Source organism: Corvus moneduloides, chromosome Z, assembly GCF_009650955.1.
Source record: "Corvus moneduloides isolate bCorMon1 chromosome Z, bCorMon1.pri, whole genome shotgun sequence".
Taxonomy (NCBI): domain Eukaryota; kingdom Metazoa; phylum Chordata; class Aves; order Passeriformes; family Corvidae; genus Corvus; species Corvus moneduloides.
In genome coordinates this window covers 39,512,566-39,530,184 of record NC_045511.1, presented here as the reverse complement: position 1 = coordinate 39,530,184, position 17,619 = coordinate 39,512,566, and the positions used below count along the sequence as shown (strand labels likewise).

The 17,619-nt window shown below is 36.3% G+C and overlaps 1 protein-coding gene across 4 annotated transcripts in view; it reads right to left on the bottom strand.

The window, feature by feature from the left end:
- Positions 1 to 204: 204 nt before the first annotated feature.
- UBQLN1 (ubiquilin 1) overlaps positions 205 to 17,619 on the bottom strand; it is a 29,593-nt gene continuing 12,178 nt past the window's right edge. Inside the window, exons 2-11 of one of the 4 annotated variants that reach the window (XM_032097628.1) lie at positions 14,961 to 15,112; positions 11,220 to 11,335; positions 9,621 to 9,883; positions 8,662 to 8,820; positions 7,831 to 8,074; positions 7,188 to 7,330; positions 6,201 to 6,284; positions 3,638 to 3,753; positions 3,153 to 3,321; positions 205 to 1,490 (exon numbers count right to left, since the gene is read on the bottom strand). In XM_032097628.1, the coding sequence (XP_031953519.1) occupies positions 1,335 to 1,490; positions 3,153 to 3,321; positions 3,638 to 3,753; positions 6,201 to 6,284; positions 7,188 to 7,330; positions 7,831 to 8,074; positions 8,662 to 8,820; positions 9,621 to 9,883; positions 11,220 to 11,335; positions 14,961 to 15,112 (1,602 nt within the window). In that variant the 3' untranslated portion in view covers positions 205 to 1,334. The remainder of the gene's footprint in view (positions 1,491 to 3,152; positions 3,322 to 3,637; positions 3,754 to 6,200; positions 6,285 to 7,187; positions 7,331 to 7,830; positions 8,075 to 8,661; positions 8,821 to 9,620; positions 9,884 to 11,219; positions 11,336 to 14,960; positions 15,113 to 17,619) is intronic. The other 3 variants (XM_032097629.1, XM_032097630.1, XM_032097631.1) reach the window with 3 other exon arrangements.

Genomic DNA, 17,619 nt, shown 5'->3' with positions numbered 1-17,619 from the left:
TGTTCTGCTATCCCCACTTCATCTAAGCTAGAAGTCTTCAACATCATCCATCTCTTCTCTCCTCCCTCCACCTCGCTCTGCAGTTGTTTACTAATTTTAGCGCAGTGCTGGTATATATTCCCAGAGCTTGAGCTCACTCAAATGTTCTCAAGATGGGCAATAATCTTGATTTTTAGGTAATGATCAACTGCAAACACACTGAAACAAGATGCTTAAACATTTTTTTAATTCATTTATTAACTGTGCACAAGAGAAGTATCTACCAATAGAAACTCAAAAGCTATACAGTATTTTTTTACTTGGTGGTTAAACATAATTAGAGTATCACATGACCATGAATGAAAGTAATTTCTCCAATTACAAATCAGAATATGTGTTAAAATCTCAGTGGAACAAGCCAAATAGCCATAGAAGCAATTACAGAGCACAAGGCCATGGCTCTTTAATTTGCACAATGACAAAAGTAATTTACAGTTAACCTGTGAATATTGAGATAATGTTATAATGCAAGTTTCTGTACAGTTAAATGTAAAGAGACAACCAGAACAATAATTCTAGTATATTTTAACTGAAGTTGCTTAAGCATTTTTTCTCAGATAGTTACCAAAGATCCTGGAAGATTCTACACCAAGTCCAAGTCCTATGACTCTTTTTTCCTATTTTTTTTTGGTTTTTTTGGTTTTGTTTTTGGGTTTTTTTGGGTTTTGTGGGGTTTTTTTTTGTTTTTTTGTGGGGGTTTTTTTTGGTTGGTTTTTTGGGGGTTTTTTGTTTGTTTTTTCATTACTTACAATTTCACTCTATTGTAATGTGTAAATCTCTAGAAATGAGCTGTCTCTGTTGTATATATTGTATACAAATTAAAGCAAAATATGGTAGATTACTCAAATGGTATAAGTCTTCCAGCATTTTGCTAGTCAAGAAAAAAAAAAACATGCCAAAATCACCATAAGCAGTATTGGTACCCACAGCTTCAATTAATTTGTTTCCCTTTTATTTTGTAATCTACATAAATTACTACTGAAGGATACTGTTTAAGTAGTAAATAAATTGGCCATTTGTAGGTCAGACAAAACTTGTTCAATCAACTGTGAAAGCTGATATTGTTTCCAAAAAATCACAAATAATGCAGAACAAAAGAACTGATGCACTCAAAGTGAAAATGCATTGATTCCCACTGTCTGAGGAAAACTACTGCACTCCTCCTTCAAATGCATCAGACTGGTTTTAGTCATAACAAGACAATCCCAAGAGTCAGAATGAAATAAAGCAATTTGAAAGATTTAAGAGCTGTTATCAAAAATAAATTACATTTTTTCAAGTTAAAAGAAACACTGCTATGAAGGCTGAGAGCCAAGCAGCCTTTCAATAGCTGCATTGATGTCTCCTCCTGTTGCTATTAGTGCTTGTAAATTTGCTTCACGGTTCAGAAAGCCCATTGCGCTCAGCTGTTCCAGTTGCTGCTGAAATCGAACTTCTGGGTTTTGTAACTGCTAAGAACAAAATTTCAAGCTATAAAAGCATAATACATACTTAGCAAAATACAGGATTTAAACATAAGTGGGTTTTGCATCACTCTGTCTTTTCCAATTTTTGACTACATCTTGTTCAAGTTCCAAAAAATATATTCAGACAAATTCAATTAACAATTGAAGCATTTTTTTTAACAAGTCAGCACTGTCAAATTATCTACACTTATATAACACTCCTGAACTCCAGGGAAAAGTGATTGTTTGATAGAGGAGGATTCAAATTAAATTGGGTACATGTATGTCCCATGAACAGTTTCTCAAAGATATGCATAGGTGTTTTTTTAAAACAAAATAGAGCTCAACCAAGCAATGTGGAACAGCAAAGATTATGTTGTTGTCAACAATATTGAACATCACAGGCTTTATTTTCCCTCGACATAAAGATCACGTCTTTTGTAACACTCCCAAGTATTTGTTGACTGAAATTACCAAAATCCTAATTGTTAGAAAGTTTGAGTCTAAGGCAAACTGTTAGCTGTGCTTTATAGCAAGATTCTGTTTACACAAACTCATGGCGAAATTCTGCATTGTCTCAATGGTACGACCTTCAGAGGCATGTTTTGAATCAGAACTATTACAGGAAAATTATATTCTCCAAAGTAACATCTTAAAATCAATGACTCAGTTTAGATTACTACACAAAACTTTTGCCACTACTGCTAATTTTCCTTTTGTTTTAATTCAGCAGTTTCATACATCAAGAAATTACCACCCAGATTTAAAATTTGTATATGGTTCCATACCAATGAAACAAAACAGAATGTTGACTCAGAAGGGTAAGATTTGGAAGCCTAAGTGAAAATACTGTAGCAAACCAGATTCTTATGTAACATCCACCACTGCTTTCTCATTATTATAAAACAAGAGAAAAAAGTCTGTCACAGCAGCAAAGCAGAACTAACTCAGCCCATGGTAAGAGAGGAGGAAAAAGCAGGACTGCCCTTTCCATGAGCAGTCTGACATTACACTGGGTATGCACCATGTGTGAAGGTGCTGTTTCACAGAGCACTCCAGAAAGCTAACAGCATGGCTCCTTTAAAGCCAGTCTTGCTCACCACTCTATGAGTACCGGCAAAGTTGCTACTGGAGCTCTCTGGAAACCCTTAATCCCACTATGGTAACAAAACGCACTGCAGTCTGGACCTGCAGGATGTCAGGGAAGCCATACAAAAAATTCTGGCTCCAAATAGGCAATGTGGCTACTCTGAAGAAGGGGGACAGAGGCTTATTTATTGCTAAAGAATAACAGTCATGAATACAGGCAAAGAGCACAGAGGTAACAGTATTCAATATGTTTAAGCTTTACTCTTGCCTGAACCCACACTACAGTTGTCAGTCAATCTTATCATCTCAGTCTGCCTCTATCTTTACCAGCATTTCAGAACTCAATGGGATGAAGATGAGTATATAAAAATCAACTATTCAGAGGACACTTTTACTCAAACTGCATGTTTTTTCAGCATGTACTTGCACAGCTGCAATAGCACTTTTAAGCCTCCTCTACTGACCTTTGACCAGAAGCATCCAGTGGGCTGTCCCCTCAACTATCCGCCTCTTTCCAGTGCTTTACAATTAAAAATAAAGTAAAAAGTAAAAAAACTAGAATATAATTATGTACTTTACCTGAGTATTTGCACCAGCAAGTGCCTGCAACATCTGGTGGACAAACTGCTGATGACCAGGTTCAGCAGTTCCTGAAGCTGGACTTGTATTTTCAGTGGAAACAGAACTAGGTACAGTGGACGCTGTAGGAGCTCCACTACTTCCCACTCCACCCAAACCAGGATTAAATCTGTATAAATTACAGGAAGAGAAATACACCACTTGAATAATAAATACCAGTTTGTCTCTTCTCATTAATTAGTACATACAAATTCTGTCAAAGAGAGAATAACAATTTGAGTAAAGTACTAAGACAAAGACCAGAGTTATCACTGGTTAGGATTGCATAGCAGACAAAAATGTGACAGATTCTAAACCAACTTTAATTAAACCAAAAAAGGCAAGAGGACAAATCTTTAATAAAGACTGTATAAATTTCCAAATCTAAAAAGAATGAATAACATAAGGAAAGACTTCCTGTCTAAATTTGTAAGATCAATTCTTACCCTGGTATAAGCCCCGGTGCTTCTGTTGCTAATGTCTGCAAGCCCTGCTGAATCTGTAGCAGAGCCTGCATCGCTCTCGGGTTGGACATAGCTGATAACGTGTCAGGATTCTGCATCTAAGAAAAGGAAAGAAACTCTTCATTATATGTAGATGTTCCAAGGTAATTTTCATTGCTAGATGTCTTACAGAATCTGACATAATTTCAGAACTTGGCTTTCAATTTTGTAGTTGAAAATTACAGGAAATCCTTCAGTTATTTTTTCTTCTGTGAGAAAACTTCCATACAAGGTGATCAATGAACACTCTAGATGTAGAAAAAGCCTTCCAAATGAGAATTATACAAGAAGTATTTTTCATTACAGAACTCAATTTTCCAAGGCCACAAGACTATATTAGTACATTATTCTAGAATTAGTCTCCTATATCATACTACTGGTAAGCAACAACATTGAACATGAGGAAATTTGACCAATAAATGCCAAAGAAAAAGAAGTAAGTTCCTTTTTCCTAGCTCATTTCAGATCACAGCAATTTGATTCTGACTATTCGTACATATTTTCTCATCTGTAGTGCCCTTACATCCTGAAATGTAAAAGAACACACTGCAAAATATACCAGCAAACAAATGTATAATATTCAAGGGTTCTCAGTCTACCGTGACTTCGATTACAAACTGGCTTTCACATCCACAAATAATTTAGAAGACAAATCCTTTTCACTTCTGAAATGAAACATCCAAAAACCTTATTTTAGACACAAACTCAAAACTAGCGGCTTATGCTCACCTTTGCACAGAGGTGGCAACAGGTAAGTGAAAAGTAATGTTTCAGTTACAAATAGCACAGTTTTGGTAATCAGACCTACTTCAAATAGCAGATAGGCTTACTAATCTTAGCAGCTTTCCCCTGGCAACTATACCGGATTACTTTTGCTGAAAGACCACGTTTGATTCATGTAGAAATCACAGACTAAGGTGAAATCTCCTCTGGTGCAGAGCAGAACTGCAGAATAGGAGAACAACTCTGATCTGGAGTATGGGCGCCTAGAAAGACTTCAGAAGAGCAAGTTAATATTCTCCATTCATCTCTTGGACTTTTATCTTCATGACAGCTAGAAGTCAAAGAATAACTAAATGTATAGTAGATGGAAACGATTACTCCAGCTTTGAAGAGGTAAACATTTTGAGGTGTCCAAAGAAAGCTGCTGCAACCACTTTATGAAAATATTTAAATCATGACTTACTGTCTGATATTTGAAGCTGTCTTACATAAATGGTGGCCCAACAATTCTTAGAGCCCTTAGGTGACCTGGATCTCATCTCTGTTAACTTTATTAATTCCAGTAGCAGCCATTCTTCCCTAGTTCTGCTGGGCAGGCAATTGCCCTTAATTGCAAAAGATGCCTTCCATTATGCAGATTCCATGGTTTCTATCTCCCAATCCCACAATATAAACACCAGTAGATAAGCAAGAAAACACAAGCTGAAATATTACCAACACTGAGAATACCCAGATATTTCTCCACTTCACACCTCAACTGCTAATGCTGTTAATCATCTAACTTTAGACAGTGAATACAACAAAGAACTATTTATGTAGATAAACTCCAAAGCAATAGTAACATGAGATACCCAAAGGAAACGGAAATGATTCCTACTGCGCCTTCATTTATGTTTTGAAATCTGGGAGTAATTAATGTGGTACTAGTTCCTCAGATACTACAGAGTCATTATAAAGCAGGGGCAATACAAAACACCACAGCCATTCATGTGGTTCAAACAATATAAATAGTATCTTTTGAACACTGAACTTGCTACTATAATTCATGTATGTGCTCATTATTTTACTCATAAAAACTCCTGTATGCAGTCAGATCTTGGCAATGCATATTTACACTGATTTGCAAGGACTGCCTAATGACAGAACTCATGCAGTGGATTAGGCTTTCAATTCCTAAAAAAATCTTGCTTGCTACTATTTAGGGAACACAGTACTACTACACACTGTGGCAACTAATACCAAGCAGATACCTGGGCTGCAAACACAAAGCTGGTATGAGTGGAAGACAATGGTAGAGCAGTCGTTACAGGAAAGACTTCAGAACTCACTTCTTTTAAATTAGCTAATGACTTGGGTCTTTCAAGGCATGCTGTAGGACCTTTTTTCCAAATATTTAAGGCAGGTTTGAAGAGGCATGAGAAAAGCATAGTGAAACGTTAACTAGTAGTGTGAAAAGTACTATTCTTTTTAATTTGTGAAACAAAATTTGTCACAAACAGGCGTTTTCCGGCTGGTGCACAGTAAGAGCATTTATTCTAAGCAAAGAAGCAATAACAAATCTTAGCAGTTGTGCTATTCATAGACAACAGTCAGGCTTAACTTTTGAAAGAGATGGAGACATTAAGCACGAATATTATCAAGGGACAATCTAACTTAATACCTAAAGCTAATGAGAGTATATTACATAATATAGCTATTAGCCAAATCAAAGACAGGCACCAGTTTACTAAAATATTGCTCATTGACTTGAAGACCTTTATTAAGAGCTAGTATCTCATCTTACTTGCTGAAGGAAAGTTGGAAGTTGTTGTCTCATTTGTTCCTGAAGTTGAGGATTTCCAACAAATAAAGGATTATTCAACATCATCTATAGGACAAAAATATTTAACTTCAAAGATCAAGCAGTAAAAACTACTGGAGGTTTTAAAACAACTACTGATAATACAGCAATAGTCTATGAAAATTATCTCACAGAGTAATAATCATCTACTACTTCGGCCAAAACTTTCTGGGGGTGTTTGTCTTTTTCTTTTTTTTCAGTTTGTTTTGCTTTTGCTTGGTTGGGGTTTTTTATCTTGTAAATGAATGAATTTCCAGATACAAATGAGGCAGTCTTGCCAAGTGTTACAAGAAAGTCCTTTTCTGTTCAGCCTCCACTACAAATCTAAGTAACAGCTTTGCTGTAAATATCACCTGAAGTCAAGGATTTCCAAGTGAGTATTTAACACAGAAAAGATAGTATTTTTTCAATCTCAGTTCAAAATTTGGCTTTCAATATTACCGCTTTAAATAAAATTTGAAAGCACTTCTACAACACCATTCATAAAACAGCATCTCCATTTCTACAGTGAGCACAGGTTACAAACACGAAGTTAAAACCAGAGTCATATCTAGATACAGCACTAAGTCTCCTCCCTTCACTTCTCCCAGACTAGTGGGGGTATTTATTTACTGTTAGCTCTACCTTAATTTATAATCAAAGCATTTGTTTTTGTCTAACTGTTTCTTATGCTGGATCACAAGTTTAGGGCTGTACAAAAGATACACAACCCTACAGGTTATTTTAGAAGCATGTCAGGCATGATATCCAACTACAAATTGAAGAAACTCACTGCAACAAATTGTTAAATGTAAGCAGGTAATAATTTCAGTGAGTTAGGAATTAACATTAAAAACTGGCCCATTCACCACAGGCAATTGTTGAGCTTTTGGGTTTTATCTTTTTTTACTTTAATACCCACAATATATTACTATACCAAATGCAATTTACCTGTACTGCAAGATCAGGATTCTGGCTTAATGACTGCATCATGCTTCTCATGTAGGGTGCAGACAACATATTCTGCATAAGTTGTGGGTTTTCTGTTATCTGCTGTAATAAGCTCTGCATTCCTGGTGTGTTGAACATACCAGCTTAAAGAAAAATTAAAGGGCACTTTAGTAAATATCCTGACTACCATAAGAGAAAGTAGACTATCTAAACCCAGAATATAGCCACTTGGTTTTCATGAGTTTAAGACACTGAAATATACCTCAGTGTGGTTCTGCTTACACAGACACATCTACCCTGTAAGTTAAGACAGACATTGTATCCAACACATACTCCCATCCAAGTACCCACATTATTAGCTGTTTTCCCATTTGCCTTAGAACAGAAAAAATACTACAATTCATCTACAGATTCATTACCTTTGTTATTTTAAGGCAGTATACAAGTATTATTATCACTCCGATTATTTTTCATATTTTTAAATTTTTCCTATTTTTCTACAGAGGACTTCGATAATAGTAAAACATTCTACAAAAGTAAACAGCAATAAAATCTGAATCAAAAGCTCTCTACCTAATGAAAGAATCCTTTCAGCAAGGTTCCAAGTATGTGCAAATATATACAGTTGCAGTAACGAACGTACCTCCAAGTCCAGGTCCCAAATTTGGTCCAGTTGAGCTCTGTCCCATAGTGCCAGAAGTGCTATTTTCAGCATTAGTGCTGCTACTGCCCTCGCCACTAGGGCCGGTATTTCTTGTGGAAGTCTGTGAGCTGGACTGAGGAGCCCATGGATTTGGCAGAGGATCTCTATTTTCTGTACGAGACAGCTGATTGTCCCCTCCTGCTGATGCATTGCTTACTAAAGAAGCAAATGGGTTACCTCCAAACTACAGAGAAAGGAGAGGAAACACACATCATCTACAAATTTCTAAATGATATATGCAAATAAAGGTTTATGGCTCTTAATCAGTTATACTCACCATTCTACAGTAATTAAATACAAATATTGCAAAAAGACACCAACACAGAGATACTAGGACCCCCCCAAAAAATCAAATCACTTTTCTTTTTGAAAGTAGTGCTCCTACTACATTGTATTTTGATCACAGTAATTCTGACTCTAAAGTCTTTTATTCTTCTCACCTTCAGTTAAAAGTTACTAAACACACACTTAAAAGGATTTTACTGGACCTCCAAATCTTAGGGCAATGAACTAAAGGAATTAAAAATTAAGTAATAAACAAATGTATTAACTTTAAAATAGCTTCTCATCACACAAAGTGATAGCAGTATTTCTTCAGGCTCAGAATAACATAGGATTTTTAAAGCTCTTTGCTCTCAAGAGTAAAAGGTTGCATAGCAAATTCAAGTTTCAAGAAGTGTTTTCTCAAGTAAACATCTGGAAATTTATTTAAATTCTTTTATTTCAGAAAGTAAGTATTTACTTTCCATGCCATTTGTAATCTTTTCTCACCTGCTCCTGTGCTGCATTCAATATTGGCTCCTGAATGTCTGTGTACATACGCCGCAAGGCATTGTATCCCCCTGGTATACTTTCAAGGTTGCTCAAGGCTCGGTCCTGGTTTCGCATCATTTCCTGCATCATTGCAGGGTTTCTAGCAAGTTCTAGTGTCTAGAGAAGTGGAACGTTTAATCTGTATTAATAAGAAATCCATTCTAAAGTGAAAACGTCAGCATTTGGCAGTATCTCAGTCATCCCTGTCTAACCCAGTTAAAAATTATGATTAAAGCTGAATCAACCTGTCAGCTTAGCATGAGTCAACACAATTTGGTATTTAGCCAGCATTCTACCACAACTGATTGGGTCAGGAAGACTGGCTAAATAGAAGAAAACCTCTGAACAAGCTATTCTTTTCTTTCTTCATCTTTTCCACACAACATACTCTTACCATTTCTAACATTACTACAGCCGGCAGACCACAGTATGAAATTTAAAATAAATACATACAATTTCAAAAGCACCTATTAATCTCTTTGAGTTTTAATACATTTTGCCACACAACGTATCTTATTTACCTTTTAATTTTAAAAACATTTAGAAGTACCCACAGTGAGACACAATGAAAATATGTAGTATCTTGGAGAATTACCACTTATGGTAGAATTGCTGGTTAGACAACACGTTTCAAGGGCAGACAGGCACATCCAATTCTAGTCTCAGAAGACATGACTACACAGTATTCATTGACTTTCAAAACCATGCTGCAGATTTTCTGAATTATCAGTCTATTTTGGACATTAACAACTAGAAATGTACACCCTGGTTGTCTATGGCAACATTTTATGGATTTTGAATAAGACTAAATACTTCAAGAATGTTTACACGCTCCACTAAGCATGTCCAATTCCTGCTCTGTTGTTTACAGTAACAGCAGAATCACAAATCATGAACTAATAGATCTTTCTACATACCTGTCTCATTATATCTGGATTATTCAGCATGTGACTGATTTCTGGATTTCTCTGTATCAGTTGCTGCATTTGAGGGTTAGCCATAATTAACTGCCTCATCAGGTCAGGATTTGAAAGCATGCTCTGAACAAATGGATTTTCCATTATCTGAACCATCATTTCTGGGTTGGACATAAGTTGCCGTTGCATCTGACTTTGCAACTCTGAGAAGTTTGAAGTATTTAAGCCCAGGCTACTCAGGCCTGCCAAACCTCCAAGGCCACCTTTAAGAGAATGAAAAAAATGTGAGTGACTTTACTTCCAGCCACATCCAGATTCTTTCTAAATACAAAATACTTGAGCATATCTCATACTTCAAAATAACAAAAAAGAATGGAAAGTCCCATCTTTGCAAGGCTGTTAAGAGCTTGCTTCCTTAAATAACAAGATACATAACTAAAAATCCAACAAACCTTATTCTTAAATAAAATTTGTTATAATTCTAACAATTTTTCTTCTTGTTTTCCAAAGCCAAGATACAAGAGATGTTTGAGTTTGGGGGCTTTAGGTCCATGTCCTACCCACTCCAGCAACACTTAACACTTGCATTTGTAATAATCATTTATCTGTCTCCTCTTGGTTAGACTATAATCAAGAGAGAACTCCAATATGAGTTATATTCCCCATTCTAATTAAAAGCAGAGTTTCTCTTGGTAGTAGTACACCAAGAGCTAATTATGTTTCGAATTCTTGTGCTTTACCAAATCCAAATAAAAAATTTCAGAAGGTATTAGACAGACCGAAGAACCATTTAAACCTAAGAAATCATCTACTTACTATAACTGGCTTTTCCAATTCTATCTCTTCCCCCCTCCCAAATGCAAAAAAAAAGGACTAAAAAGAATGAAACAAAACCCCACCACAACTATGAAAATAGGTTATAATTTTTAAGTCAATAGACTGCAGTCTCTTCATTCATGAAAGCAAAGACTCATAATACTATCAGATTTGAAACCTGAGAAATACTTAATTGTAAGATTAGCAGCAACTTTGTTGCTTTTACTGCAGATCTTGGCTTCATGTTACAGGTCCAACTTCTGTGATTCATCTATATTCAATTACAGGAACTCAGATACACTTTTATAAGAAGCACAAGGACACTGGAAGGAATTTCATTATTTGTACCAAAATACAACATCAGCAGCACCTTACCACTGAAGGTGAAACAGTACAAACCTGAAGTGGTGAAACACTGGCACAGTTTATCCAGGGAGGCGATGGAGGCCCCACCTCTGGAAACATTCAAAGTCAGGTTGGATGGGGCTCTGAGCAGCCTAATCTAGTTAAAGATGTCCCAGGCAATTGCAGAGAGGTTGGACTAGATCACCTTTAAAGGTATCCCTTCTAACCCAAACTGTTTTTTGATTCTATATAAAACTAACAAAACAACTTTCCTCTGGTAACTGAGTAATCAGAAACCTATCTGTAATAAGTTTTTTGGCTGGTGTTTTTGTTTGGGTTTTGTTTTTAAAGTTCTGTCTACATTGTAATAAAGCTTTGGGGACAATTACCTGAATCCAAGAGAAGATACCCACCATGCTACCTAACAAATATTCTTACCCAAGCCAAAAGGGTTACTATTTGTTGAAGCTGGTGTTGAGGTACTACTGCTTGATGTTGATGTAGTAGCAGTACTCCCAGTGGTGTTTGCCTGTTGAGCTGTGTGGTCTTGTGATCTAAAAAAGCAATTTTAAAACTTTATAGAGTGTAACAAGTTATTTTAAGTAGTATCATTAAATGTAGGAACAGTATTATACTTGAGAATCTTAAAATACATTTTGATTCTTGGTCAAAACCCAGTTATCTCCAGATGGCTTCCTATAATAAATCTTTCTCAGATCCCTGTCATGTCACTGGAATTTCAAATAGTAAAAAAACATATGGGTATCACTGCAGCCATTACCACCTTCTCATCCTACCCCGTGATGCCTGCCAATTAATTGTTTTCTCTGTCCTTATCTTGCTTTAAGGATGCATGCCTTATTTCACTATACTCACATACTACTGGTAACATGCCCATGCCTTGAAGAAATAAAGCCTAACAAATTTAATGAGAAATTTATTTCATGCCACATCTCTACTAGGATGCTTTACTGAACGTGAAATTCAGTTAATGTCACGTTTTATTAGAAGACAAATATCAGACTCTCAACAACCTTTAAGACTTCAAGAACAGGGTGATAATGAAATTACATGAAGCTAAAGCCAGCAAAATTTAGCACAGGCACTAAAGCATGCCCTGCTTGTAAAATCACCACACCCTTCTACTGCAGGCAGAAACACAGATGTTGCCGTGTAGTAAAAGAGATCAAGGAACTGAGCTTGAACAGAGCTAACATGGCCTCTCTGTTCTAAAGAAAAGAGACTACTTAGAAATCCAAATCAGTTCTCCACTGTGGTTCAACAATCAATAAATGCCTGTATTTGCAGTACTACAGAATAAAATAACTTTTAAAACTAAGAATTCAGACTTCACGAAAAGATTTGAGAATTTGACAGTACACTAGACTTCATACTTCAGTTCGCCTTGGAGAACCTTTCCCCCGTAACAAAACTCTGCACTTGCCCCACTCAAGCAAACACCAGAAAAAAAACCCCAACCATACAAAAAAAAATCAGAAAGATGCCTTAAATGCAGCGATTTTCCTGAGGTTTCTAAGAGTTCTTTAACTTCATTAACAGCAACTGCAAACTTTGAACACAAGATGACTATAATTAGCCAAGCAGCTGTAACTCGAATGAGGAAGATTATAGACTGTATACTGATTGTGACTCTCCCACTGGAGATATTTGATTTTCTTTCATCTAGAAAATACACACATCTTTCCTCCGTAAGCAAACGAAAAATAACAAGCATATAATCTTATTTGTATTTTCAACTGAGAAACTATTTTGAGAAGCAACTATGTTGCTTCATGCAATAAACATGAAAGGTTCTGCAAAGTGCAACAGAAAAGTAGACGACACTGAAACTTGCAGTTCAGCTTGCAGCTCCCATGGAAATTGGATATTCTCTGAAGATAATGGTTGGTGTGAGTGTCAACCCTGTTAGCCTCCAGTCTTTCAGTGATATTCCTGTCAAGTGCACATCATCTTTTATACCCATTTTGCCATTGCGTTTCTGCCCAGCACTTGTGAACAAACGATACGTGTTGACCTAGAACTCTATTCAGAAATTCAATGTATCTTCACTGCCTCACTCACTGCTACTCTGACATCGGTTACAAGATTTCACTGAAAGTCTGTAGCATTCAGAAAATATAGCACAGTAAAAAAAGTGATCTTTTTTTAACAACGATTGGCTATGGTATATGAAGACTCCTATTTTGAAGTTACACATCTAACATAGCTTAGAAGGGAAAGGATCATCTTCAGATCCAGTTTTGAAAAATAACTTTTATTTATTCAGATACATAGCAGCAACAGTAACAGCAACAGCCAACATAAAAGTAAATGGCATAGCGTAAAGTAGTTTTGAATGAGTCAATCTTGATACTCATGGCCAAAAATCAGCACTTTCCAGACACTGGCAGGGTCTAAATCTTGTCTTTTGGGACAAGCATAAAATACAGATATTTTAGCAAGAATATTACTGAGATATTTCAGGACAATACTATCCTTTCTCAGAGGTGATTCTCATTATGCTGGCAATTCTCTCTAGCAGGTTTTAGCATGTTTTTAGTCCATTCAAGCAAAGCTAGTGGGTGAAAACTTTAATATATACTTTGAGGACAGCACAGGTACATGCAAAGGATCTGTAGTTTTTCATTCATACTTTGTTTTCTCAGATATGATTAAAACATTCTGCAGATAATAGAAACATACTCTTCTAAAATGATTCAAAAAAGGCAGGCCAGAGTGAAGACATGGAGCGCAATTCTGGTAAGACAGATGCAGGAACACCAAAAATTCCCCAAAAGCCACAAATGTGGCATTTGTGCTCCTGGGGGTTCCTCTGTCCAGAGGCAAAGTGCAAGAAGGTCCAAGAGGCTGGCAATGGTATTTCAGTATGTACAGCTATAGTACGTCCAAACCATAAACTCTCTGAAGACTCTGCAAGTCAAAAGCATCCTGCTAACACTACTCATGAAGCCTCTCTGCCACACTCAAGACTGAGTGTGCAATAAAAGCAATAAAAAAATAGCAACAGCAGAATACTCACTCAGATGCACAGAATTGCAGTATTACCTAATACTGTATTCAAGACTGGCATGGCTTGTATCAGCCTAAATTTCAGGTGGAGGAGGCACAGGGCAGGAAAGAGAGACCTCTGACAGTACAAACATGTATTTTGACTCCAGGACAGAGAACACAATCCTTTCAGGGCATTAATATGGAACAGAAGATATCAATTTCAAAAGGTAGCTACATTTAATGCTAACGCTACTAATTTCAACAAGAATTTATATTTAATGCTAATGTTACTAGCTAGCCTTTGTGTCTTGGTAAGGCCTTGAAAGGGAAAGCCTATTTCTGTTCTCTCCTACACTCCATGCTCTTCAACATCTGACATTTTCACATCAGAGGAGATCCTCACCACAAACAAGAAAGATCTAAGTAGAACAGGAGCCAAAACCACTTTCAAGCTAAAATAATGAGCATGTTATTGACTAATAACAAACTGCATTCGAGGGATCTATTACTCTACTTGTTGGAAGGATTTTTCGGCACTTCACAGGAAGTGCACATGACATAGCTAACTGATACATCATTCTAATGCTTCTTCACCAAAGGAAAAAACAACAAAAACAACCCACACATTAAAATCCAAAGTCTGTTTAGGCAGATAAATTCATTACACCAAAGCAGTTCTCAAAAATTTTCTTTCCTTTTTTGACCAAAACAGAGAGTCTTTACTACTGCATTGGTAAAACAAGGAAAGAAAACTCACTGCAGAAAAAGAAGAGAAAGAAAAGATTCACTGCAAGTTTTCATGTGTGAAAAGAAAATCTGCATAACATATATTAATGGAGAGTAAGAGATGGTTATCTAACAACTATGAAGCCAAAACAGCTGGAACTAAAAAAAAAAAAAAAAAAGTTAAATAACAAAAAACCAAAAAAACCCAAACAAACAAAAAAACCCCCCATGTATTTAGAAACATGAACCATATTAAAATACAGGATAAATGAAAAAAACACTCTAATTTTATAATTTCACTGCTATCCTGCACCAGCTGTAACTAAGGAACCGATTAAGGTGATTTAGTCAAATCTAGTTTGCCAGCAGAAAGCTATTAAAAATGCAGAGTACTTTTACTTCTCGAGAGGCAAACAGAAGACCACTCGTCATTAAGGTTACCTGTTTTGTGTTTTGATGACCAGGTGAACAGTAAGTCCATCATGAATTCCATGCTGAGTCAAAGTATCTTGATCTTTTAAAATTTTTCCAGCAAATATCAACACAAGCTGATCAGTGTGGGACTTGAAGCGCTTAGAGATTTCTTCTTTGAACTAAACAAAAAAAATTAATATACATTTATGTAATTAAATACTGAACTGTAACTTTTAGAAATCATTTAAGAACAATCTATTTTTTACATTTGCTATATTACCTCACTTGTACTGCATATTCTGTATTTCACAAACTAGAAATAGTTTTGTTTTCTTAACTTTTTTTTGTCCATAGGAAGACGGGAAATATTTCTTTGTCATACAGAAAAGGAAATCAGAAGAATTTCACATCTAGATCACTAGTTATGTAAGTCGTGACAACAAAAATCTGATTTCTCTTGATGACTATTGTGACTTCAATCAGGCATGCATCCATGACATAAATACATATTAGTATATATAGTACTTAAACACACCCATATGTATACACATGGTGAAGTATGCATATAATTATATACTAGCAAGTACACACATACAAATATGCAAACCACTGAAGCCATCCACTGCTGAAGGAGTGATGACACAATGTCACGAAGAGGATAAATCTGTCTAGACTTTTGCTGGAACTACCTAACTAGAAGATAGTATCCTCTCTTCTTTGATATATTTTTGCTGCCTTCCTTCCATGTGTCAAAACCAGCATTCCTTTCCACACAGGCCAAAGTTATACCTTAGGCTCTGCTCTGTCATTCAATGCACAACATAGCTACATGAAATGCATTTGCAGCCCAGGACACAGTGAATAAACACATTTTTCATTTCACTAGGAAGTCATTCCCTCATTAAAACACTTGAACATGGAAGTCCACTCTATATCGTCTTGCTTTCCTAATCAAAAATAACCAAGTTATGCTTTCAATGACTTCTAATTGCAATTTATTACTCTCTGGAAAAATGCTCTCATTGAAAGCAGAATATTTACAAAATTTAAAAAGAAAGATGTCCAAAAAAAATGGTAAGAAATGACTTGGTTATAAGAATGCCAGATAAATTTATTCAACAAGACTTGTCAGCAGGCTAAGTATTTTTAAAATCCCAGGTAGTTAGAAAGTCCTTCAGAAGTTCATTGTGTTTAAAACTTTAAAATTAAGTTGACCATAATACTTTAAAAAGCATCTCAAACATCTAACAGAATTCTCATTCCATATAGGAGAATAAAATATTAATCTTGCAACTAGTCATAAATAATTAGGCAGGACTAAAGAGTAAAATTCCAATGTATTATGCTTTGAAGGTGAGTTTCTGATTGAAAGGTTTTATAGCAAAGGAAGAGAAAAATAAACACGGCTTAAAAAAAGAGAGAGTCCAAGAGACAAGAGTGATTAAATCTCTGTGTTTGTACAGGAGGTTGCCCTTGGTTAGTTAAAAGTCTGTTCACACAGAGCTAAGTTTTGGTTGTTGCAGAAATAACTTACAAGTCAGCCTTTATACTGGCAATATTTAGACTTAAAAGTATTCCAGAAAGTCACTCAGGCCACTCCTTCCCCAAGTGTGTTACTTACCTGAATTATTTCTCTCATGTTTATCTAGTCTGTTCTCTGAGTTCCTCAGCAACTTTTTTCCAAGAAACCTGTTCCAGTGTTTCACTACCAGATGCCTTCACTGTCCTTCGCACAATGGACAGCACAGATTGTTCTCTTTTGAACAAGGGACTGCAGTAAGGCTGATCTTTCCTTGACGGTTCTTTTCTAATCCAAGCCTTCCCACCTCCCTTTGAATTTTCCAAGCCAATTACTCTGTTATATAAGTGTGGAGATCAATACTGGTCAAAATATTTCACACCAGCTCATCTACACTTAGTGGAAGATAAACCCCCCACCCTGCAAGCTATATTCCAATTTGTAAGAAAAAGTGAGAAATTAATGTGAGAAAACACTCATGTAAGAGTACTGACTTATTTAATAGCTATAAACTCTAGACATTTTGTAGAATCCCAGAAGAGGTTAATGTGTACACCTCAAACACTGATACCTGGATGGCCGTGTAGCCAACCAAAGAGTGTTGGTAATAAGAGACAAGAATTTTTGGTAATAACCAAGGATTTTTGGTAATAATATGCTGTGGGAGAGAACAAGACGTGGCTGGTGAAGGTGACCATACAGAAGTAGGGCAGTACTTTTCTGGGACAAACATCCTTGCTGTAGCTTGTGGAGATAAGTACAACACAGAACAGTGCAAGCACAGGAATGCAACCGAGAAGTGGGCGTGGACTGTAGGGAGGGATGAAAACCGCCCAAGATCCCCAAAGCCCTCCAACCCATTTCCAGAAAGGTCTGAAAGAACAGACTGTGCAAGATAACTAATTTGCATAGAAAGTCAGAAAGTTATATCCAAGTCAGGGAATGCCCATCTAAAAAAAGTATCTTTACAAAGTCCAGTCACATGCACACCCCCAGGACCCTGAACTCCTCATCAGCTGGATTGATGCTGGAGCCAGGACTGGTGATCTCTTTTATTCTCTTTTTTTCCTTTTTTCCTTTCTTTCCTCCCTTCTCTCTCACCTCTTTATATAAAACCCACTGCCATGTGCTTATATAGTAGGACAGGGATTTAACATACCAATTTAA